Source organism: Crocodylus porosus, unplaced genomic scaffold (assembly GCF_001723895.1).
Source record: "Crocodylus porosus isolate Cpor-Errol unplaced genomic scaffold, CroPor_comp1, whole genome shotgun sequence".
Taxonomy (NCBI): Eukaryota; Metazoa; Chordata; order Crocodylia; family Crocodylidae; genus Crocodylus; species Crocodylus porosus.
The window spans coordinates 99158485-99185220 of NW_017728943.1; the positions used below are offsets into that span (position 1 = coordinate 99158485).

The window sequence follows — 26736 nt, forward strand, 5'->3', positions numbered from 1 at the left end:
GCTTCTCAAGATGTTCCTTCACGAGGTCAGCATTTATGGAGGGCAGGGGATCTCCCTCACCCGGACCTCCCTGTCCCATAGTGGGCATGGGTGTCCCATAGGACTGATGAAAGACTGATGCAAAGTACCCATTTAATAGGTTGGCTTTCTCCTGGGCATCAGTTGTCAGTTGCCGCATCTGGTTCAGCAGGGGTCCAACATTGCCCTTGCTTTCCTCCAGCTCCCCACATATCTAAAAATGGAGTTTTTATTGTCCTTGATGCTCGAAGCTAGTTGGAGTTCAGTTGCAGCCTTGGCTTTCCTGGATTGCTCCCTGCAGGACTGGACTAGTGCAGAATAATCCTCCTTGGAGACTAATCCTGTCCTCCATCCTTTGTAGGCTTTTCGTTTTAGCCTTAGGAGGCCTGCTAGATCCCTGGAGAGCCAGGGGAGCTGCTGTGCCCTCTTGCTGCCTTTCCTCTGAGATGGAATAGACTTAGCTTGTGCATTGAGGACCGCTCCCTTGAGGAGCAACCACTCTGCTTAAACTCCCCTCTCCCTGGGGTCATGGCTCCTTAGGGCCTGACTGACAAGCCTCCTGAGCTTGTCAAAGTTGGCTTTTCTGAAGTCAAGGACTTCCACGTTGCTGACTGACTTGCCAGCTTTATGGCAGACGGTGAAGGTGATCAGCTTGTGGTTGCTGTCACCCAGATTCCCATCGATCACTAGGTCGCCGATTAGGTCATCCCCAGTAGCCAGTACCAGATCGAGCAGTGCATTGCCTCTTGTTGCCCCATAGACTTCTTGAGTCAGATCATTTTGGTGACAGAGGATACCCATACCATAAAAAAGATACCAGTCTTACATCATTTCAAACAAGTTAGGCCTCTGCAGTTCCCTTGGAATGATAAGCTTCAGGGAAGGTAAACATGTATATAGACTGTTAATTGTTTTAGGATGTTTTATCCCCTGAAAAACATTTATTTTAAGAAGACTGAGGTCAATGCAATATAACCACTGATTGGAGCTGCTGGAAGGAAGAGAATTGCAGGTGTACTGAATGTAGGTCAGATAGGCTGAGGCAATTGTAATGGATACAGAGGAAACTTCATCCCAGGAGGAAGTGTGAGAATGGGAGAATCGGATGATTCCACCCTGAAAAGTAATGTCTGAAGAATGGAGAACAGGGAAGAACTCAGAGAAATGTAGTTAGGTTGTGCTGTGAAAGTAGAAAAACACTGCCTTTTCTGGTACACAAGGATTAGCCATACATAGTCATAATTAAGGAGCATACTAGTATTGGTGGTATTCAGAAATGTTTTGGGGAAACCAGAGGGGGGGAACTTGTCATTTTTAGAACTGCTGAAATCAAGTTAAAAGCACTATGAAAGTGGATTAACTTCTGTACTTCACTGACATTGTCTCTGCACAAATACTGACAATATTGTCAGGTAAAAGAAAATAACATATTGTGCCTATTGTGATATCTCTTAATAGCAGTAGTTGCCAACATTTTTTAGACTTGAGCCACTCCTCAGAAAATGCCAGCTCTTAGCTTTCCCTCATTTCTTGACTACAGAAAAATAATAAAGCAATTTTTCTGTGCCAAAGATCTCAGAAAGAGCACACTTGGGCAGAAGGTTTTTAATGCTGTGGATTTCTATTTGAAATTTCTGGGTTTATCTTGTGAATCACATGTAGGTGTTTACAAAACTAACAGTACTAATATTGTTTAGTATCCTGCTGCACCCTTAAAAGGATCTCATGGCACCCTGGGGTGCAGATGTACCCTGGTTAAGAGTTGCTGCTTTATTGGTTTCTCAATTTTGTACTGTTTTATAAGAACTAACATGCCACCCAAAGTACAGAACGTTACAGGTGGCTGCACTTCAGTTTTTTGCTGCATGAAGGAATTTTCAAGTCCACATTCTCCAATTTCAGACTTTAAGAAGAAAATAGTTAAAATACCTCTCTTCGAGTCTTGTCCTAATAAAGATTTTGCACACAACTAACATAAACACTAATGTCTTAATGTGGTGTTAATGCTGTGTTACTGTGGTGTGAATTGCTTTGTCGCTCTTCCTTCAACCTTCACTCCGGACTATTGTTACTGTCATTTTTATGTTTACTGTTGCAGTTAATGTCAATCAGTGCTATGTCACTGTCTTCAATGAACTCAGGATCTGGTTGATCATCAGTTCCTATTGTCTTTTGACAGAGCTGTCTATAATCATGCCATTCATTTAATACCAGGACCAGTTCACCTGTCCAGATGAGTATGAGGATCCAGCAGTCCTGTACGAAACAATCCAGGCTTTTGAGGAGAAGGTTGTAATTTGTCATGAGGGTGACCCTGCCTGGCGCAGTGCTGTACTTTCTAACAGAGAAGAGCTGCTTACTTTGAGACACGTTGTAGATGAAGGGACAGATGAATACAAAGTTATTATGCTCCACAAAAGTTACCTGAGCTTCAAAGTTATCAAGGTACCAAAGTTATCTTTCTATTATTGCAGCAGCTCATGTGCTACCCCTATTTAAAGTCTTCATCCAGTGAATCCTTGAGATCCGTCTATCATTTTCTAATAATACAATGTAGTTAGGAGAGTGAGGTTGATAATAGCTAGGAGCTAGGACTCCTGGGTTCGATGCCTGATTTTACTCTGAGGTTAGAATCATTTTATGTCAATTCTCCACCCATCTGAAGCAATAATTTAGTCTTAAGTGAATATTGTTTGTTAAGGTCCTGAGATTCACAAATAATAATGCAAAGTAATTACTACTATTCTATTCAGGTAACATACTTATGTTAATACATTTTTAAATGGGAAACATTTTCAAATGGTTTCATATGTCTCTACCTAACTGCAGGTAAACAAGGAATGTGTCCGAGGGCTTTGGGCTGGGCAGCAACAGGAGCTGATATTTTTGCGCAATCGTAATCCAGAGCGAGGCAGCATCCAGAACAATAAACAGGTCCTGAGGAACTTGATTAATTCTTCATGTGATCAGCCACTGGGATATCCAATGTATGTTTCCCCTTTAACCACCTCATACCTGGGCACACACAGTCAGCTGAGGAATATTTGGGGTGGACCTATCAGTTTGGACAACATTAAAACATGGTTCAGATCCAAGTGGTTAAGGTAGGTGTTAAGACAATAATTGACCTCTATTATGATATGCAGGGCAGGGGGAGTCTGGAGGCACTCAGCCACACTTTATTTTCTGTGAAAAAAAGTGTTCACTGTTGTTTGAAAAAATACTAATTTTTGATAGTGCATCCAAAGCAAAAATAGAGAGGACAGCTCCAAAACTATCATAGAAAGCACTAATACAATTCAAATATAGCCCTCTGTCAGACAAGCATGTTAGCTTCATTTTACTTAGTATTATAGGCATTTCTGAGATGTTCCTCAGGAAAGGCTGCCTTCTTTAAAGAAAAATAATTCAAACCTTTTACTCTTTTCAAATAACAATGTAGTCTTTCTGCATTGGAGAAATAATTAGAACTTGGGCATAGGCGTTAGCAGGTTCAGCTTCAAGTGCTTTGGAAGTTGGGTTCAGATGAGCATACCTAAGTCATGACCCTTATCCAAAAAATGTCTTAGGATTTTTTTTCTTTGAAAATCTGACATCAGCTACCCTTTACACTGGATATACCCCAACTGTTTTCCTCTCTCTACCTCTGTACCTGGCATCTTAATGTGTACACTTCTTATGTGATAGACTTACCTTTTGTGTCTATAGAGGAGGGACCAGACCCTACTCTTTTGGACCCCATCACTGAAGTTTTGCTAGCGCTCTGGGATTTTCTCAGTATAGTAGTTTCTCAGAGTATATCCTATCCTTAGAGCCCCAGAGCAAGTGAGATTTTGGAGAGGAAAGTATACTCATTGGCCACCTTATATAGAAATTAGCCTTTGGAGATCAAACTGACATTAAATTAGATGCATTGAGGGGTTGTGGGATGCCCAGACTGCTTACCAAACCTCAAGAAAGGTTTGGCTTAGATAATGTATGAAGTTGCACATTCTTTTCTTTTTTTCTTCCTTTGACCAAACTAACGTATTCACATCTACTGTAACTGTGTTGTGATATAATTACCATCCTCAAAATGTCATGCAGCATTGAAAAGGTTAGGGAGAGTACCGTTGTTCATTTGTACTGCGAGTTTGTCTGATATCCATCCTACGTATTCTAGTAAACACTAAACTCTTGATCATGTGTCTGTTCACACAAACAGAATGCGAAAGGACTGCCATGCCAGTCACAATAGTGGAGGTAACATTGAGGAGGTGGATAGTGGTGGCGGATCTTCATCCAGCAACCATTCAACAAGAAATTCAAGCCAGAGTAGTAGCTCGCAGAACACGAGGAATGAAACACCGCAATTGCAGGCTTCTCCACATGGTGCTTATCAGCATGCAGGTATTTGTACCTACATTTTTGCATTTATGAACCATGTATGAGGCGTGTCTGCATTGGACACACGGACTGGGATGTCTGGTGCTTTCTCATAGAATTTAGAAAAACCATCGCCTAGAACTCTAGGTTCTGTGGTATCAAACTATACATATTGTGATTCAAAGAATTGTGCTTTTTGGTGATCCTGGCCTCAAAAAAGGATCATAGTTCTTGGCAGGGCCAGATCCAGAGGTGGCACAATGGCACAGCTACATCTGCCCCTCTCAGATTGGTCTAAGTTGCTGGAGCCTCTGGGGCAGTAGAAACGTCTCCAGAGCAGAAGAGAATCCCCTCTTCCACTCATGCTCAGAGGTATGTCGCCTCCGCACCCTTTCCTCCACCCCCCACCTGCTGTGGCTTTTTTTCTCCCCTGTCCCAGGGGCAGCTGAATCTTCAGAGCTGCTCCTGCCACTCCAGTTGAGCTGCACAGGGGCTGCCCTAGGTGAGCCCAACCACTACACAGCACAGTGGAGCAGGTAGGAGCGCCTCTGAAGCGTTCCCTGCCCTTGGGACAGTGGGGAAAGCAGTAGTGACCGGAGGAAGGGACAAAAGAGGAGGGGATGGGGGGATGTTCCTCTTAGCATGGAGGGGAAGAGGGGGATGCTTACTTGCTTTGAGGAAGTCCCCAGAGGCTCCTGCATTATGGCTTGCCTGTGCCAGAAGGTTGGTGAGAAGCAGGATAGGAGCAGGGGTGCAGCCACCCCTTCAGTGCAGGTGGTTGTTCCCACACCCCCTTCTGCCAAATCCTGGCTCTGCCCCTGGTTCTTGGGCCACTAGATTCTTAAATATACAGTATGAGTATCCACCACTATTCACCTGCACTGATAAAGCAGAGGACAGCACAAACATCCAGTCCACTCTTTCCTTTCTTGTTGAGCATATACCAATTACATGTCCCAAAAAAGATAAACAGGGGACAGAGACCAAGGTAGCTGCTGAAACTCAATAAAGAGTTGGCAGACTCTGAAACTAAAACCAAAGTAACAAGTCTAGTTTGGTTAGTCTGAACTTGGATGGATTGCATGAACCTTATGTGAGCAGTAGATAATGTGCATCCCAACCCACTGAAAGAAGTGGCACATTCAATTGTGCTTTCAAAAGCAAAAATCCTAAATTACTCAAATTGGAGGGCTGGAGTACAGAAGACAAAAGGAGAAAATAATGATCCAGACTACCAGAGGCCTAGGAGTCCAACCTCAATAGTTTACAAGGCTTTAGAAACATTTTTGAAGGAAGGAATAAGTGAAAACAGAGTTAAATTGAGAAAGGGATAAATTGCATTACTAACAATAAGATCATTCCAAGCTAATCTAATATTTTCCTTTGAGAAGATGGATTTAGATCTATCAATTTTTTCATTGTTTAGAAAGATCAGTTATGTGAACTCTGGTGAAGCATTTGATGCAATGTTAGTTAGGAAATGATTAGTTAAGCTGGAGAAAAGAGGATTAGGTATTGATCTTGGGATTGATTTTATTTAATATTTTCATTAGTAGTCCTGGCACAAAAAGTAGGAGTGTGATGATGAATGTTGTTGATGACAAATTTGGAAGTATTGTTAACACATAGGAGGTTCAGAATATTCAACAGAAAACTGGATGACCTTGAGTATTAGAAATACCTTGAGTATAAAATGCAAAAAGAAAAATAATAACCCAGATTTCCTCTGTAAACTGGAGGGAGATCATCTGGTAATTGTCATTTGGAAAGGACAGTGAAGAAAAAAGGCTTGCTTATATTTAATTGATCACAAAATGGCTATGAAGTAGCACTATGATGGACATAAAGAAGGCAAATGCAATAATAAGTGAGGTGTTTATTTCCAGCAGAGATGGGAAGTTATTAATGCCATAGTACTTATCACTGGTGAAACCTCATCTAGAATAGCATTTTTCGTTTACCCATATTCAAGAAAGATTAATTCAAACAGAAATAAATGCGGAGAATGGCTAGGGTGATCAGGGGAATAAGAAATGAATCTTACCAGAAGAACCAAAAAGTGCTTGGCTTATTCACCCTAGCAAAACAAAGGGTGAGACAGAATCTAAGTGTTCTCTCTAAACACATCAGAGAGGTAAATAACAAGGCAAGAAAAGACCCATTTAAGCTAAATGACAATATTGGTGCAAGGACAGTCTGGCCATGAAGAGATGTTTCCCCAGCCTGATGAAGGCTGTTTGTACCTGAAAGCTTGCAAAAAAGATTTTTTCCAACTATTTGAGTTGGTCTAATAAAAGATGCTGGATTTACCCAAAGAACCTTGTCTGCCTATCTCCTTAGTCCAACATAGCTACAACCGATACCGATACAACTGGCTATGAATATATTTACTCAAGAAATAAGGGGGTTTCTAGCTTTCTAAAGGGTTCTAGGGGGATTCTGGAACACTTTTCTAATAAAAAGCACAGTGGTCAAATAAGCTAATTTTAAGATGGATCCTGATAATTTTATGAAAGGTGCTATATGCTGTGCTTTTCTGCAGTAGCAGGGGATTGGATCAGAGAGCCAGGATGTCGCTTTCCATCCTGTTTCGCTGCATTCTTATCACAATGCTGCCGAGATGTTTGCTGAGTCATTTGACCTCATACGAAATTCAGTGTTTTGAGAAGTTTTAAAAGTCATAAGTGATGATGCAGGCGAGGACATCCCCTGTATCTGACGTCCACTCAGTGTAGCATGTTAGAGAGAGATTGGTAGGAAGTTGGATAGGGCTTATCATTGAAGCCTGTTCTACCATTTCTTCTGGCTAGTTACTACCTGATTCTACAGCCATCTGGACAGCATAAAAGGCCTTAATGAGACAATTAAAAGAAATCAAATATCCCACTGGGAGATCCTAATTTGAGAAAAACAGAAGTGTCAACGTCTCGTAATTGCCAGGCATATTTAGGAAATGGCCTTCTGGCATGCTTCTCCAAAGGTTCCCCGGCGAGTGTTGTACACTGAAGCCTCCACTAACAAATTACTTGGCTTTCAGTCCCTGGACAAAGGGATGCATTTAGCTGTGGTGAAAAGTCAAATGCAGATGGAAGAGGCTTGTTGAATTCAAAAGGGTGAATTCAGCAAACCCCATTATTTTGCATTGTCCATGTGTTGGAAGCATCCATGCTATTTGTGTGCACCAAAATCTTAACCATATTTCTAAATGGCAGACACTGGGAAAAAATCACTAAATGTCCTCATTATTTGAGCAAGAGGGTTTCCTTAAGGAAATAGAGGAAATAATAGAGGATAAAGCAGTGGAGGGGGAAAAAAATCTTATTATAGCAATAGGGCAGTCATCAAAACAAAAAACCCAGCATTTAGATTTTGCCAGTGATTCTCTTATGAAGTAATTCTTGCCTTCCCCATATATGTACAAAAACTTCCTAAGCTAAAACCTACTTTACATTATGGTAATCTACAGAATAGGATTAAAATTCTTCACATTGGGAATCCTGATGTGACATTATTATTAGGAAACTGAAGATATAAAATTTATGACATCACTCTGGACTCGGGATTTGTTGACTGTGGGCACATCTATACAAGATGCTTAATGTGCCATAGCCTAATAACACTGCAATAGTGTGCTGGGCAAAAACTGTACTAATATGCTACTAGGCAGTAATATTAGGCTACTGCACAGTAAGCATCACAAAAAACCCCAACATTCGTCGTCACTACTGTACACTAAATGTAGGTACTGCACATTTAGTTAGTACTTCATTAATTAAGTACTAAACTAAATGTATAGTAACTATGGTGCATTAATGAACATGTAGCTGGCTCTTTGTGAACTAACTGACTTTACATCACATTTATGGTATGCAGTGTAAATTAAGGAAGAGAACTAAAGGGAAATGGTACTTGTTTTCTTTCTAGCTCAGTCTTTTTGACCTGACATTAAAGGTCTTGCCAGGTATATAAATCATATTGTGGTATAAAAATAACTGCTGCTTTTAATTGAGTACAGTGTGAGAGTTTTCCCCACATGGTCTCATAGTTTGACAGCGTAGCAATCAGAAAGGCAAGCTTAATTGTAAACTAATGATCTTGAGAAGCCCATATGATAATGAATGCTAATTGGGAACTATTTACGAACATTTCATAAGGTGCAATGTAGCCACAATGGAAAGAGAAGGCCATACCAGTTCCAAAAGAAAACAACTAGACTTAGAAGTGAAGTAAATTGTATATATATATACATTTTACATTTATGTATCTAAATAATTTAAAAGGGGAAATTTATAGTAATAAATATAAGAATAGAAGCTAGGGCTTGCATTAAATTGGCAAAGGAACAAAAGGACACACATGGAAAATTCTGGCTAGCAGAATTTAAAACAGTAAGAAAAAATTGTAAGACTATGAGAAACAAAAGAAGTCCTAATGATGTTTTCTGTCTACTATGAGATGGAAATGACAGAACTGCCAGTAATAATGCAAAAAATGCAAAGATTTGCAGAAATAAATATTTCTGTTTGGCATTTGGAGAAAAAGCCAAATGAAGTTGTCATATCTATTGTTTTTACAGTAGATGTTTTTTAAAACAGCTATCCCAAAGATCCCTTTGAGCTATTAATAATTATTTCCTTTAAGTTTTGGAATATTGTGGAAGAACCAAAGGACTAGACTTAAAAAATTTTTAAAACAGCAAGTGGAATGACTGGGAAAATAGGCCTGTCAACCTGACCTCAGTCCTGGATGCTACTGCAATCCTGTGTCAAATTCTGGTACGCACACTGCCAGAAACAATGATGATAATTTGGAGAGGCAGCAGAGAAGTTCCATGAGAATGATGAAAGGCCTGTTTTTTAGTGAAAAACTCAAGGAGGTTAATCTTCTTATTTTATCAAAGAGGAGACTAAGGAATGCCTTGGAAGCAGTCTATAAGTGCCTCCGGGGGAACTGGAATATGGTAATAAGTAGGGTTGTGCGAAGCAGGTCCTATTCCAATTCGGCCCAAATCAGGGACAGTGATTCGATTTGTTGATTCAGATCTCTGTCTCCAATTCAATTCGGCCGAATCCGAATCCGAAGATTCGATGCTGATTTGGAGAATCAGTGATTCGGCCATAGACACAGCTTTAAAAGTTTTTTCTACATACCTTGAGGTAGAGGTGCAGCTCGTGAACGCTGCAATGCAGGGGGGATAGAGCATCACACAGGGGTGCAGGGGGGCCCTCCACATGCTTGGTGGTGACTGCAAGAGTGGACTGCAAGTACTTCCAGTCCAATTCCGGGTCTGCCAGGGAGCACACTGGGGGGGCCCCCTCACGCTTCTCTGGCTCAGCGATTGGCCACAGGGGGACCCCAGGTGCCCCCCTCAGACCCAGGAAGCACCAGTTACCGAACCGGGGGGTGCAAGGGCTCCCCCAGAGGGCTCCCCAGCAGACCCAGAAGTGTAGCAGAAGTGCTTCTGGTCCACTTCTGGGTCTGCCGCCAAGTGCACTGGGGAGCCCCCTGCACTTCTGAGAGACACTCCATATGCCCCAGCATCGCAGCACTCACAAGCCCCTGCTACCTAGAGGTATGTAGAAAAAACGTATAAAGCTGTCTCTGTCCGAATCTCCGAATCTCTCTGAATCAATTCAGAGGGTTCTGATTTGATTTGGAGGGATTAAAAGGTCCTCTGATACGATTGGATTCAGAGATTCAGCTACCAAATCAGGCCAAATCTCCGACCATATCAAATCAGGGACCGAAGCTTCACACAGCCCTAGTAGTAAGTAAATGGTTCCTCTATCTAGCAGACAAAGAGATAATGAAGCTACACACATTCAGAAAGTAAATCAGGTTCACATTTTAAACAGTGAGTGTAATTAACCATTGGAACAACTTACTAAGGGTTGATGTCGATTCTGGAACATTTTTAATAAAGACTCGATGTTTTTCTAAAAAAAATCATTTGGGAAAGTCCCATGGCCTGTCACACAAGAGGTCAGAATAGATAATCACAGTGATCTGTTCTAGCCAGATAATTGACAAATCAAGTGACTTTAGTGCTTTTTAATTGAATATGACATTTTGCTGGCTGGTACCATTCAGTCTGAAAATAATTAAATAATATATATACAATTAAAATAATATATATATACACATAAAGTGAGGAAAATGAGAATTAAAACTGTTTTGGGTATACCAAGAAGTATACTAATTTTATGATACAGTACATAGAGTGGTCAGTGTTTTTTAAGCATTTTCAGAGACTGAGTTATTTATGTGTAGATATGGGTGGTCTACTATACAGTGCTGTAACCACTGAATTTGGGATGAATATAGAATATTTTTGGACAGTAGTTAGCTTCACTGTTTAAATCATGAACAGATGTTTGGCCACCGTAGACGTTGAACAAACTAACACATACACAGCCTCTTTGTGCTTAATTCTTATCTGTCCTTTTTATTTAAAAAAAAAAGTAACACCTTAAAATAATCATTAGACGTAGAAACCAAACTGTGTAACCAAAACATCCCTCCCTCCCTGAGAGTTTCAACAACATCGATCTTTGGGAAAGTCAGAACCACATCTGGATATGAACTTTGCAGCTTTGACCTGTCTGTAATTACAGTTTACACCACTCCCATGATCCCATCTAAAGTGCATGGAATCTAAGACATGTTTTCAAACCTGTGGACAGGGTTAGCTACCTTAGTCATGTCAATTTTAAAAGGAGTCATGGGCTTGTACTAAAAAGGCTACTGCTGGATTTTTTAAAATTTAATCTTTGTTGTTCTGAATATGACAATAGAAAGAATGAGATATTGTAAATGATGTTCTTTTTTTGTCAGGCCATCAAATGTTATTTCAAGTGGCTTCAATCATTTTATTGGCCAGGTCTGCCACATAAGTCTGACCTCAGTTACCTAACTTCTCTGTACCTGCAAAATGAAGCTAATAATATTTCTCTGAGAAGCACTTTCAGGTCTGTGTATATAAAGCACTCATTAAGAACTGAGTAATAGAGGGATCCTTGAAACAGGATTATTATGCTACATTAATTGAAGTAACTAATAAATGCAGCATAGACAATCAGATTTCTAGAAACTTGTTTGGCTGAGAAATGTCAGTATCTGAAGGAATTTTCTTTTTCAAAGATTCCTGCAGCTCTCTTGTAACCCCCTCTTCCTATTTTATGTATCACAAAAAACCCCCAAAATACAAAAACCCAACAGGCTCAGAATCCTTGAAAAGCAAAACTGGCTCCAGCATTGTAAAGTTTTAAAAATATTGAGATTTTTTTTTAAAACCTGCAGTTATGGCTATAACACAAAGCTTCCACCATGTGTTAGTATTTTGGGTTTCCTGGATAATGGAAAGCCAAGTAAGCATTCACATGAACACACATTTGCTGTGAGGCAAGTATAAAATCATATAGAGGAGCAACAAAGGGGGTCTTTTGTGTGTGCCAGCCTGTTGTTCATTACCCAGAGAGTGCATTGTATCCATAAGCAGGTATTTAGCATATTCAGTAGCTTCTGACTGGACTTTTTTGTTAATTATTCTGTGTATATTCAAACATTCCAGAATACGAATTACAGAGATTGGCTTGTGTGCTGACATATGAGGTTTAGTATCCCATCTACATTCTTTTTGTCATTAATTATGATAACTCCAGATGCTCTGGATACCCTGGTAAAAATCCAGTCCAATATTAAACCCTGTTAAGATCTTGGCCTCAATAGCTTTCCTGTAGCATACACTTCCTGTTCTCTGATACTGATGTGGAAGAATCCTCACATTCCTAGTCCTAAAGGGCAAGAGTAATTTGATTTAATTTGATTTTGTTTAAAAACTGTACTTTTTGCAAACAAACTGTATAAAGCTGTAGAAACAGGATGTTTCAATGGGGTTGGTGTTGTCTTAAGTTATAGGCTCAGAAAAATAGAGTTGGAAGGCACCTACTCAGCCACCCTGCTCAGGGTAGGATCTTCAAGTGTTTGTCTAACTTGCTTAAGTAAATTTCCAAGAACAGGGATTCCTCACCCCCTCAAGGTAATTTGTTCCAGTGCTTAAGCACCCTCATAATGAGAAACTCTTCCTAATATTCAAACTGAATTTCCCTCATTGTGGTTTTAAACCATGTCTTCTTGTCCCATCCCCTGTAGCCACAAAGAATAATAATGTAACATCATCCTCTTTATACCCACCCTTCATGAATTTGAAGACTATTATCAAATCCCTCATCAGCCGCCTTTTATTCAAAATAAATGGTCCCATTTTTTTTCATCCCTTCCTCATAAGTCATGTTTCCCAACCCTCTGATCATTTCTGATGCTCTCCAATGGACTCTTCCCAGTTTCTCTACAACTTTCTTGGGATGCAGGCCTCCATGTGTGTTCCTAGTGCAAAGAAAACCAACAGTATACCGGGTTGAATTGAGAGGAGTGGCACCTGCAAATCCCAGGAGTGGAAAAACCACTCCTTTTAATACAACCTGGTATGCTGTTGATTTTCTTTGCAACAAGAACACACGGTTGACTCATATTCAGCTTGAGGTCCACCATAACCCCCATGAGGTCCACCATAACCCCCATGTCCTTTTCTACAGTAGTGCAGCCTAATCAGTATTTGTGTGTGTGATTGTTCTGTCCTTGTGCAGAACTTTGTACTTACCTTTACTGAATTTCATCCAATTCATTTCAGACTGTTTCGCCAATCTTTGAGGACATGCCAAATCCTAAGCCTATCCTTCAGAGTGTCTGTAGCTCCACCAGCTTGGTGCCATCTGCAAACTAGCTAACTGTACTTCCTCTAACTCCATATCATTAATGTTGTGACAAATACTATCATCAAAGTCAGAGTTGACTTCAAGTTGATATGAAGTAGTCAATAGAATAATGGTTCCTGGATTCTGTTCTTATGTCTCCTACTGACTTCTGCAAGAGAATTTTGGGAGCAGTCCATACTGGACTAGATGTTATAAGAGGTTTCATCAGTCTCTAATTTCTGTGGTTCTCCAAATGTTTGCAAAAAGTCCTTCAGATCCTCAGCATAAAACTACATGTGCTATAAAGAATGATCTATCTATGGTACACCCTACTCACTAGACAGAGGCAGTAATGCATGCTTTGATGGGACAATGTTGAAGAGATTTAAAACGGGGTGTAATATTTTTGTTTTAAAGGCAGAAGAAAACCCAGGAGTCAATCTGCTCAGATGCATGCTGCCTTAAGCCAGCGACCACCTGTTTCAAGTCATTCTGGACCAATTGTAGAAAGCTGCCAGCCTTTTACTCGAGCTTCCACATCTGCACATGAAATTGCTCAAAGGCTTTCTGGCAGTCAGCTCTCCTTCCACAATTCTATGACATCTGTATTTTCTCAACCCCCTGCCATTCCTGCTGCTGGCCAGCTGGCTGTTCAGGATCAAGCTGGAGCAATGTTCAGGTCTGGTCTGACCTCCTCAACCAGCTCTACCCTCAGCCTTCTGTTCGGCAGAAGAAGTTTTTCAAGTGCTTTGGTCATTTCTGGGCTCTCAGCTGCAGATGGAGGTAACACCAGTGATACCCAGTCATCCAGCAGTGTCAATATTGCCATGGGTCCCTCTGCTAGAGCAGCAAGTCAAGCAACACGGGTAAGGCACACAAAGCATGAGCTACTCTCTTATAGTCAGGTTCTTATATTGCCTTCCTTCCCACGGGATCTGAGCACCTTGTAGTAGTAGTGCATTTTAAGGAGTGGTTCCTAAAATCTGTCTGACATGGCTTGTTTTTTCTGTCCTCTCTACCTGGGAAAAAAACTAGTTTTGTTTTGTAAAGTAATGGCACGGTTTTGAGGGTTTTTTTCTGTTCTCCACCAAGTTGAGCCATGAGCTTTCAAAATAGATGAGAAAACCCCACCCATTAATAGCCAATAAGCCAGTTGTTGGGGAGTTCATCGAGATGCCACCCAACCTCCTCTTGAAGACCCCCAGGGTAGGGGAGAGCACCACCTCCCTTGGAAGCCCATTCCAGACCTTGGCCACTCTAACTGTGAAGAAGTTCCTCCTAATGTCCAGCCTAATCTGCTCTCTGCTAGCTTATGGCCATTATTTCTTGTGACCCCCAGGGGTGCCTTGCTGAGTAGGACCTCACCAATTCCCTTCTGTGCTCCCATGATGAATTTATAAGCAGCCACAAGGTCGCCTCTCAACCTTCTCTTGCAGAGGCTGAAGAGGTCCGGGTGCCCATATCTCTTCTCATAGGGCTTGGCCTGCAAGCCCTTAGCCATATGTGTGGCCCTTCTCTGGACCCTCTCCAGGTTATCCACATCCCTCTTGAAGTGCGGCACCCAAAAGTGGACGCAGTACTCCAACTGCGGTCTGACCAGCGCCTGATAGAGGGGAAGTATCACCTCCTTGGTTCTGGTTGTCATGCATCTGCTGATGCATGGCAGAGTGCAGTTAGCTTTTCTGATGACTTTGTCACACTAACGACTCATGTTCATCTTGGAGTCCACTAGGACTCTGAGATCCCTTTCCACTTCTGTGCTACCGAGCAGGTCATTTCCTAGACAGTAGATATGCTGGACATTTTTCCTCCCTAGGTGCAGCACTTTGCATTTCTCCTTGTTATATCACATTCTATTGTTTTCTGCCCATTTGTCCAACCTGTCCAGGTCTGCCTGTAATTGTTCCCTGTCCTCCGGTGTGTCCACTTCTCCCCACAGTTTTGTATCATCCGCAAACTTGGATAGAGTACACTTCACTCCCTCGTCGAAGTCGCTGATGAAGACGTTGAAGAGTATCAGTCCAAGGACCGAGCCCTGCAGGACCCCACTACCCACTCCCTTCCAAGTTGATACCGACCTATCCACCACTACTCTCTGGGTACGGCCCTCTAGCCAATTTGCCACCCACTGGACTGTGTAATCATCCAAGTCACAGCCTCTTAACTTGTTCACCAGTATGGGGTGGGATACCATATCAAAGGCCTTCCTGAAGTCTAAGTAAATGATATCAACCCCTACTCCTGTGTCGAGATGTTTTGTAACCTGGTCATAAAAGGAGACTAGATTAGTCAGGCATGATCTACCCTCTATGAGCCTATGCTGGCTTCCCCTCAGCATAATTTTTCCTGCTGCACTCTCGCATATACGAGCCTTAATAATCTTTTCAAAGACTTTGCCAAGGATGGAGGTGAGACTGACTGGCCTATAGTTGCCTGGATCCTCCTTCCTCCCCCTTCTTGAAAATAGGGACCACATTGGCCCTTTTCCAGTCTTCTGGGACCTGTCCTGTGTGCCACGAGTGCTCAAATATTCTTGCCAGTGGCTGTGCAATGACATCAGCCAGTGCCTTCAGTACCCTCAGATGGAGCTCATTTGGGTCTGCCGACTTAAACACATCCAGTCCTTCCAAGTGAATCAGCAACATCTCATGATCAGTGCTTGGTAGTCTGTTGCCCAGCTGTTGCCTCTCAACCATGTGAGACTTGTCTTGCCCCTCGTTTAGGAAGACTGAGGCAAAGAACTCCTTGAGGAGTTCAGCCTTGTCCCCCCTGTCTGTCACCAATTGCTTTTGCCCATTCAGTAGTGGTCCTATTCCACCCTGGGCCTTCCTTTTACTCCCTATATATCTGAAAAACAATTTTTTGTTATCCTTAACTGGGGATGCCATCCTCAGCTCCATGGCAGCTTTGGCCTTTTTAACTGCCTCCCTACAACTGCGAGCTGAAGAGGCATACTCCTCTTTAGTAACCTCTCCCTGTTTCCACTGCTTATATGCCCCCCTTTTTGCCCTTAGGCTGCTCTGGATTTCTCTGGTCAGCCAAGGAAGCCTCTTGGCCCCTTTCCCCCTGCATCGATACCATCTCCCTCTGTGCCCGAAGGATCGTTTCCTTAAGGGACAGCCACCCTTCCTGGGCTCCCATCTCGCCAAATCTCCTACTCTGCAGTGCATCATTGACTAAACGCCTGAGTTTGCTGAAGTCAGCCTTCCTGAAGTCTAGCACTTCCACCCTACTAGTTACTTTACCCACCCTACACCTTATGATGAATTCTATTATTTGGTGGTCACTGTCCCCCGGGTGACCACTGATCTGTAAGTCCCCTATCATGTCATCCCCTGTTGCCAATACCAGGTCCAATGTTTAATTACAGCACAGCCTTGTTAAAACAAAACCTTATGGGACTGTAAGAAAAGGTCATTAAAATAAGGTGTTCACTTTAACAGGGTTTGGGTGATTTGCTGCTGAGAAACCTTGATGAAAATCTAGTATGAAAATGTTTGGGGTCTGACACATCATCATGTTCTGACAGAAAAACTTTTCACTGAAAAATTTGCAACAAGTTCCCATCCATGCTCTTCCCTGAGAAAAATCTCTGTGCGTGCAGTTTGGTGTGGTGTTTTGCTGGCTACCTGACTGTCATTTAATTTTTAGTTCTAGTTAGTCACCATTCCATATCCCATCGTCTTCACTACAGCACCCAGGGGCAATGAAATGAAATGATAAAATCATTAGCCATGAAGCAGTTTGGCAATTCCAGTAAAAGACAAAGTGCGAGAGAGCATAATTACTCTCTGGTTCATTTGACACTAACAAATGGAACCAAGTAAGTTTATAGTGCTGTCATTATGACAAAATTCTTTTCTCTGACACACAGCATAGGATCATGTTACTACATGACACTCCTTGTTCAAGCTTCAGATGGCAGAGCCCCCTTGACATACGTACTTCATCCCAAACACATGTAAGGCTCAGTCTTACTCCCGGTGAATGCAAGGAACTTTGCCATAAACTCCAAGAGAAACTAGACTGAACATTACTTTCTATGGTCTAATCTTCCATCATTATTCATACAAGTAACACTCATTACTCTTCATTATTTCTGCAACACCAATAAACATGCTTGTCACTACCCAAACAGATGGTAAGATGCGTCTCCTACCCCAAAGAGGTTGCCATCTGAATCCTGGAAGATATGGATGTCACCTTTCCATTTTGGTCAATTGTGCTGAGCACTTCCCATAGTCAGGGTCTAAAGTAAACTCTGCAGTAAAATCTGTACTTAAATCGGCTGCAATAGCATGATAGTCTTTTGGCAAAGCTGGAACAGCATCAGACTCACTACATTTGAGGATAAAACATTTTTCTTAGCCTGATAATCTTCTGTTGTTCACGGTTCATTGCAAGTGAAATTTAAAACAATCCTGTACATGCCTCTTATCTCGTGCTTTATGCCGTTATTGTATGAAGGGGGACACGTATGAAAGTCATCTCTGGTTTCCTTTCTAGCACTTGAAATGCCCACTGTAAATAATGAATGTTAAGAGCCTTGCTCAAGCTGTACCTTGTTTCAAAATGTCATTCTGAAAAAAAACCCTATTAAGCTATTTCCTAAACTCTTTTATACTTTTCTAAGCAATTCTCTGAGACGTGTGAAGCAATGGATACTACCGAATCGAGACCCCGGAGAGAGCTAGGCCCTGCCCATGCCATTTTCATGGCTCAGAACCTGGAATGCAGGAGGGCTAGCCAGGAGGATATGGCCCTGGAGGACACAGCCTCTCAGCACAGCTTGTCGGAAGAGCAATAAAGAAAACTCCTACTTAAAGGACCATGCATTCCTTAAAATTCAAATAGACATGGCTAGGTCAGTCAGCTGCAGATGGTTTTATTTTTCAAATATAACAACAAACCTCAAAACATTTATTTTTCTAACTTCTGAGAGAGCATACCATTGGGGCAGAGGTTCTTCAGTAAAAAGTCTTGGCAGGTGGGGATGGAAGGATCTTCAAAGAGTTTCAGGATGTCCTAAAATGCAGTGCCACTTCATCTCAGGTTCTTGTAATTATTAGAACAACCAATAAAATCTGACTGCCATTCCTTCCCCTGCAGAGGTGCTGACACTTCTGGTGGAATTTTATAAGTGCCCAGAAAGAATAATGTTTGGAGTTGGGAGTGAACACAACCGAAAATCTTAATGCAACTCAGTGAAAAGCCCATAGACATCTGTTTCCTGCCATAACTAAAAAAGATGATTGCATGTTAAATAATTGACATTTTATACATAATGTATCACAAAGACAAATTTTGAATAGGAGTAATGAATATGTAATAGAACTGTACAGTGACTGTAATATTAGAGCTGTATCTAAGAATTTTTAATGGCAAACCTATTTTTTTTCTTTTCTTTCATGTGTTAACACAGGTAGTAATTATGTGTAGCAACATATTAATACAGTGTGCATGCAGCCATATTGAAATAATGTATGAATGAGCCAGACTGCACATTGCTATAAGGCAGGCTTTGAAAAAAAAATATAGCCAGTGCATGGAAAGCCTTCACAAAGCATATATGGTGCTCCTTATTTGAAAACAAAGCAGTTTTACTTAAAAGGCTGCTCTTACATATAATTACGCACTCCTGTTGCATTTACAGGAATGCATGCCTATTTCTGAAGCCTATAGCAGGTCCTTAATGTACTATAGAACATAACACACTTGCTTCTCATTTTTTTTGTAATTAAAAAATTTCCAACTATCAGTGTCCAGTGTTTCTTATTATTGTACCTACAGTGGAGTCTTTCTTCTTTCTAATTCTTATCATGGGAATCCACAGCCAGGTGCCTTCTCCCACCTGGTGCAAGATGGAATAGGCAGTTCTGTAGCAAAGTTTCATTACCTTTCACTATTTAGTGTTGCTATCAGATCTTCATACTGTGTCCATCACCGTGACATATATATTTAATGCTATGGACATTAAAACTCAGTAACACCAGTAACAATAAACAAGCCTAGGCCATTTTGTGAGAAAGTAATTCTTATTTTCTTTTAATCATGTTTATATGATTTGTACCAGATTTGCAAACTTTGAAAATCCACATTTTGTCTTCCATCTTATTAATGAATGAATTAGGTTCTAACACGCTGTATGTTATGGCAAAACCCATGCTCTTCTGCACTATGGTCATTTCTGGCTTCATGATGAGCCTCTCAGACATACTGCTGCCACATGGCCAGCCTAAGTAAAAGTGACAGCAGCACATGTAATGCACCTACACCACAGATGAGCTCAAGATCCTAACAGGACACACTTCAAGTCATATTCCCAGTTAAGAGACCACATCCGTTTGTGGACATACAGCGTACCAGGTAAGTGCTTATTATGATGCCAGTCTGCTGCTCCACAGATTGCCACACAGATTGCTTCTTACTCCCCACCACTCCCAAAGCACAAATGACTCAAGCCAAACCAAGTTAGATGTAGTTCTGTAAGTTTTAGTTGCTTGGAAGATTTTTTTAAGTAACTATAAAAATGGAGCTATTCCAAACAGTTCATTTCTTTTTAGCAGCTGCACCTGTGCTACTGATTTTTCCTTCTGATTTTTAAAAATGATTTTTATTGGAATAATTTGAATAGAAGAGGAAAGTTACATCTTCACAATGCTAACAATTAGCAATTAAAAAGTGGAAAAGAAAACAAAGTGTTACAGATATTCTCTAAAACAACAAGCTATAGGTTTGAGGGAAACTTTGAGGAATGGTGTGAAATCTTTGATATGTTTAAAGATAGAAATACTATCTACATAGCATTAAAGATCTGTTGGGAGTCAGAGACCATGCATAAGCTTGTATTGAACACAAGGTTAGTTTGCTGGGGTGTATTTTTTACCTGGAAGTGAGAAGACTGAAAAAAATGACGTTAAAACTAAGGCCAAGATCCATAGAAGGGCTTAGGTGCCTAAAATGCGCTTTACGTGAGATTTGGGCATCTAAGGTTAAGGCTACACAAGTTACCATGAGAAAGGTATGGATATGAATTTACAGTATGACCACTGCTCCACAATAACTCATATGTACAGGGTGAGGATGGATATGAATCCAGGACTTTCACTACTTAGGCAGGTCCTAGCTGCGTAGCTCAGGCTAGGGCAGTGCTGGGCAAGGATGGAAGCAGCAATTTAGACAACTAGGAAACTTTCAGGTCAAACAGGGAGGTGGCTGAATTGGCTAGGCAGGTGATGAGTATCTAGATGGACTTCAGATGGCTAAGTCTTGTTGCAGGTGCCTAAACCCTTTATTGGAACTGGTTTGTAGATCTGGACCTAAGTGGTTCAGGTTGAACAGTTTGTAGATCTTATGTGCTTCGTCTATACAATGACGGGGGTAGTTGGAGAATGACTGTGACTAACACTATCAAATAGCATGATCTTAACATGTTTATATCTTGGACATATCTGTGACACAAGGTTTTCCAAAACAACAATCATAGAAAGCCACTCAGTCCATTCTGTAGCAAGGAGCCTGCTTACTGTTCCCACTGCTTGTTTGCCAAGTCTCAGAATATGGTCAATGTGTGGAAGTTAGCACTGCTGTGAAGCAGACAGTGAATCAGCTGCCAGATAGATCATGTATTTCTGCTTTACAGCAGTGAACATTGCAGCCTCCGAGGAGAGTGCATTAACTCTCTGAGAACAACTAACTTAGAATTTTTAAAAAAGAGTCCATGTATGTGCTCCTTTTCAGACAATCATTGGAGTGATGAGGGAATGAAGGCAGATTTCCATTCACTGATCCCTCTTGGGAAAGCCTTAACCCCAGATACCATCACGGCAGGTGAAGGTGCGGAGTGTAAAATCTACCCTGGAATGGTGGGGGTTTACTTTAATCAGAGTAGGAGAAAACCAATCGTGAATCCTTGTAATGCACCAGGACTGGACAAGGCAACAAGGAATGGGAAACAAAGGGGAGGAATGGCAGCAGAGCAGGAAGGGGGCTCTGTGGAAAAACAAGTGTCAATGCTGCAGAACTAGCCTTCAGATTAACCGTGATTTTCTTTCCCTTGGTTTACCTCCCCATTATAGTCTTTCGCTAGTTTGCTCTTGCTTACACCATACTGTAAAGATCATATGCTCAGTTCATTTGCACTGATGAAGATAATGTTAGAAGCTGCCCAAAGGATCAAAGCAATTAACTTCACCAACATTACTGAGTCTAGCCAAGGGCTGCTAAATCAGTTGTGTCTGCACCAGCACCTGGTTACCACCTGGCAGTCCCTCAACTTGGCCTATTGCCTAGCTGTTTCCTACTGCAGTCAGTAAGAAAGTGACAATAACACTTGCGCAAACTTTGTCAAGTGACCTTTGTATTTCTGTTCAACCAAGAGTACAAATCCAGGTCTGACTGGCAGCTCTTATAAGTGAAGACCTGCTGGCGAGGCCTAGGACTTTTCTGTGAAGGCACAGAAAGATTCAGTATCATCTTGATCAACAGTACTTATAACTCAGTACTATTTCCCTTCTCCAGATTAAAACTGTTTTGAATTCCCTGAAATCATCAAGTTTTGGGGAGCTTTCTGGGTGCCAATCACAGGTCATTTTCTTGGGCTAGTAAGGCAATGTTTCTCAACCTTTGCAGTCACAACCACTTTTCTGAATGTGGCGGCATCCCCAGTTGAGACCCACTGTTGGTGCTAGCTCAAATTACTTCGGTGTTTCTCTACTGCATGCTGTGACCTCCAGGTTCAACTGCCCACCGTGCCTGCTGCAGTCAGCCTGGGACTGGCGGTAGCACACATTGCTAGCCCTCTCTGATAACCCTAAAGCATATGGGCCCTGCATGCCTGTTTCTGGGAAGTGTGGGGGCCTTTGGACTGGGCTATAGCCCAAACCAGCTGTTTGTTTCAGTGCAGCAGTTGTCAACCTTTCTGAACTGAAGGCACCCTCATTGGACTGGAGTAGCACCCAAGTTCAAAAGCTAATTTATAGAATACAGAGCTTTATTCCTGAGGGGGCAAAGGGGGCTGGCAGTGGGGGTGGGGGATTGTCCAGGAAGGGAGAAGCCTGACCCTGCACTTATCTGCATATTTATCAGCTTAGTTCCTAACACTTCACTTATCTCCCCATCCCTCCAGACACCCTAAAAAAATCTGGTGGCACCCTGATTGTGAAACAATGCTTCAGGGTTATTAGAGAGCCCTAACACAGCAGGAGGGCATGTGTGCCACAGCCTTACATGCAAGGCAGGTTTACCTGGCTGCTACAGAGGCAGTTCCTGGATTGCAGCACCCCACTTGAGAACCACTGAGATGGACTGAAGCAAGGCAAAAAGATACTGTTCCCCCCCCACCCCCTTCTTCTATCTCCAGGATGCTCTTTGATGGAATTTGGACTCAGAATTAGGTTTATTCAAGAAGCTGATGTTGAGAGGTTTGTATGGACTCAAGTTTTCCGGCTGGGTATAATAACCATCTCATCTACAAATTATTCCTCCTCACTCTCAGATGAGTGCCACTTTTATTCTGCTTCCTGCAATGGGAAGGATGGCATTTCATTAGCGAACTTTACCAGTACCAATTAGTTCTGTAAAACTGGTATTTCCTAGCCCTGTTATTAACTCTGTAGCAGGGCAAGTGTGATGAAGATTTACCATTCTCTTTTACACATATCAGTTTGTGAGTAAAAAGCGGTCTGACACATGATAAATAATGCAGCCTCTGTTTTTGTCTTACTGCCTGCGCAATTTTATGCTGGAACTGCTATACGCTTCCTTGCCTTCCTTGATTCTCAGGATTGTACAACGTATGAGGCACCAGTTATTCTCGCCTTTTTCACAACAATTAAAATGTGCAGGTGCAGTAATGTTGTCATCCGGGATCTCACTGATGTGTCTAAGGTTATTTTCACTAAATGTTTGCCACTGGTAAATTAGCTTGTCGGGAGAACTGGGAATGCTGTGTGTGTTGTTACAGTGCTCTTAGGGTTTTCCAAATATTCTACGCCTGTGAGACCACGCACTGCATTTTTACATCTCTAAAGTAAATGTAGGGTACCATAGAAGCCGAGCTTAATTTGGGGCTGTTAGTTTCTCACCCCTTTATAGCAGATCTGAAACTGGCAACCTGCATTATCTTGGCATTGCATCAGACTAGAAGAAACTATTACTATCATCTATTTTTTAACCAAGACACAATTTCCCTCAGCAGTTCAATCTGTATTTTGTGTGGAGCCAAAAATATTTTCTTTAGAAAGGCACCTACCTCTTGCTCTGAAAACACAATCCTGGCCTCATGGAAGTCAAAATTAGGGGTGCACTGATAGAGACTTCTTGGGCCAATACTGATGGCCAATTTTTAATGATACATATCGGCTAATACCGATTTGATTTTGATATGCAGCCCCGCAGTGACCGGCTGCTAAGTCTGTTGTGGGGGAAGGGGTGGAGGGAAGAAAGGAGCATGGGGAGGGCAGATCGAGGCCCCCACTGTGAGGGAGGCAGTGGGACTGGTGCTGGGGCAGATGCTGGCCAGTCAGGGTGGGGCATGGGATGGAGCTGAAGCTTGTCCAAGGGGTGCGGGGGGCAGGGGGGGTCGAGTCCCTGCTACCGCACACCACAGTAGGGAATGGGGGGCATGTGCCCCCCGGCTCTGTGCACAGGGTGAAGGCAGGCTGCCACTGCGGGCTGGGACTGCTCTGGGCTCGTCCCAGCGGGGGCTAGGCTGGGTTGCACTCAAGGCAGGCAGCAGTAGCACTGGGAGCGGAGCTATGGTGAATTTTGGGGTTGCTGCAGCCCCCCTCCCAACTCCCTCCAGTGCTCCCTCTGCCTGCCCCAAGAGCAGCCTGGCCCATCCCCCATTGGGAAGAGCCAAGTGCAACCCCAGCCCACAACAGCAGTCCACCTTCACCCTGCACCCAGATCCAGGGGTCACATGCCCTCCTGGGGTGCATGCAGTGGCAGGAGCTACCTCCCCAGGCTCCTCGGACAAGCTGCAGCTCTGTCCCGTGCCTGCCCCACCCAAGCTGGGCAGCACCTGCCCCTGCCCTAGCCCCAGCCGCACTCCCTCTGTCACCATGGGGGCCTCAATCTGCTCCCCCTCACCCAACGCCCCTTCCCTCGCAACAGACTTACCAACCAGACCCAGCTGCTTTTCATGCTGGCAGGCTGTGCACGTGCATGCAACATTTATAGGCCATATTATTGGCCACATCAGACAAAAAGCTAACTGCCGATACTCCTAATTTTTCTCGTATTGATACCGATTCGATATGGGACTGACATATTGGTGCACCTCTAATCAAAAATCCATCATAGCCTTAAAATCCTGGATATCAGAAAATTCCTGTTGAATTCAGCAGGACTTCAAGTGGTGGAGACTTCAAGTGATGGAGAATCACCTATGCCCCTTGATAAGTTGTTTTCTATGCGCTCTATAAAAATATACGCCATATTTCTAGTCTTGAATTAATGGCCTGTTGGCTACAAAGGAGCAAGTCATAATAAATTCTAGTTTATTGGACGGGATGTGAAGTTACCAATAAAATCATAAATGCAAACTTTGAGTTATGGGTGGTACTGGTCACCTTAGCACATACACACACATGCACTCACTCATTCCAACCCATGTAATATAGTGTGTAGCGATTGTGAGAGCACTGGTGTGACTATATCTACCGAGTCCCTGGAGTCTGCTGTCGATGGTCAGCTTCTTTCAAGGAGATGTCTTCTCTAGAAGGGGGTTGCCTGCTTGTCCTTCTGTCTTGGTAGGCCAGGTGCTGGATGAGAGGGCACCACTGAGGGTCATGCTTCACTGCCTTTTATCCCTTTCTGGCAGACTTGTGTAATCCCCCAGCATCATCTTGGCTACCCAATCTGGAGGTCACTCTCACGTGGGTTTTGAGTAGTACATGACCGCTGTTAGTTACAGGGGTGTCTGCCTGCTGTTACCTGAAGTTTTGGGAGTCCACCTTTGACTTCTTGACTTAATGGCTGTATTGTCATGGGTTGCAAGAATAGTCCATAGGGTAAGTGCCTTGGCTTGATTAGTTAAAAATGGCTATTGTCACTTAATTACATACTGATCACTATACACTCACATTCATTCAGAGGACCACCCAATATAGCAGATTTTATCACTTTACAATTACAGTTTCAATATGGTTTTTAACACTGGTCTAGGGTGTAACGTCATTCTAAAGGGAGTACGTTCCTTAAGGGTTTAAAAGTATAAAATATAAAATACAAAATGCCAAAGTAAAAATGAGACAGATGAAATATAAAAATGCACTGTCAGAAATATATAAAAAAGCAATGTGAGATAGTGAGGATCACAAGCTACTAGGGACAGTAAGTGAGTTAGGTTAGCACAGGATATATCTGCAGTCTTCGCAGTGGATATTTTAGTTCTTCTGTTTTCTTTAGTGACACTGAGCTTAATCGATAGTTAGGTGTAGTTTCTAGGTTCTTCCTATGGAAAGCCACTTCAGCTTTCTCGATTCCTCAGAGCCTTGCCACACCCTGCCAAAACTGAGACGGAAAAGAAATGCACAAAATGGGGGGGGTGGAAGGGCCGGGGGTTGCAGGCAAGAAGGGGCTTCTGTTATATATCAATGTCCAGAAGGGAAATGTACAAAGGGGGCTTTCTGCTACAGGCCTACTAAGCAAATTCTCACCCCACTTGGTAGGGTTTGTGAATTAATTTCTAACCAGGTAGCTTCTTCTTTGTGCACAGTATTCTACAAACCAGACGTCAGGATCAGCAAAGCGCCATACAAGCGCTCAATAACAAGACAACATATCCACCAAAGTGGATATTATGAGCCACTCACAGAAATGCAACTGAAAAAGTCTTGTTGACCAAAGTAGGATTTAGAAAACAAACTAGGTTATTCAGACTCTGCAGAACTGCAGCAGCCATTTATGCTTAACCTGTGCCTTGATTTTATTTTTTCTTTAGAAGTCATTGCTCATTAAGCACCCAGTTGTGCTTGAAGTCTTACAAGTCTTTCTCATGGACTTCAGTGCTGAACAAAACCTGATCCTAAATGGCCCAGTTACAGTTTATTCAGTGTTCTGCTCAATGCCAACTGACTGCTCTGGAGAACAAGAAGCACTTGGCAATTATTAATCATTGAAAGAACAATTATTTAGATGGCCCTTACCACTCACGGGAATTTTGGCCCTGCAAAAGTAACCACTTTGTTCCTTATCCTGTAAACATCTGAGGACATGTTCTAAAGACTCAAAACTGCTGTAATAACACCCATGCTTTCTGCTTCTATTTTAAAACTAGCCAACTGAACTTTCTAATTATAACTTATAACTTCAGCTGACAATGCAACAAAATGTTGAGGGCTGCTGTACTGCACAGAGTGTCTAACACAGCGTTGGCTTATGTGGGGGAGGGAGGACACAGGATGGGTGTGTGTCATGGTGCACAAAGTTTCCCATTAGGGCTGTCCTACTTCTGGGCAGCCAGGGGCCACGTGCAGCAGAGGCCACAGACCCAGGGAGTGCATGGTACAACGGCTAGGCCTACCCTGAGCTCCCTCCCCTGCCACATACACAACTAGCTTCCTTTCAGAGCATTTATTTGCTCCCCTTCTGGCTA

The 26736-nt window shown here is 42.4% G+C and overlaps 1 protein-coding gene across 1 annotated transcript in view; it reads left to right on the top strand.

Moving 5' to 3' along the window:
* The window catches only part of PCNX2 (pecanex homolog 2 (Drosophila)), a 258890-nt gene extending 239999 nt beyond the window's left edge, over positions 1-18891 (top strand). The window contains 5 exon segments of the mRNA XM_019549852.1: positions 2233-2463; positions 2848-3122; positions 4223-4407; positions 13554-14002; positions 17770-18891. Of these exon segments, the coding sequence (XP_019405397.1) occupies positions 2233-2463; positions 2848-3122; positions 4223-4407; positions 13554-14002; positions 17770-17943 (1314 nt within the window). The 3' untranslated portion in view covers positions 17944-18891.
* The last annotated feature ends 7845 nt before the right edge of the window (positions 18892-26736 follow it).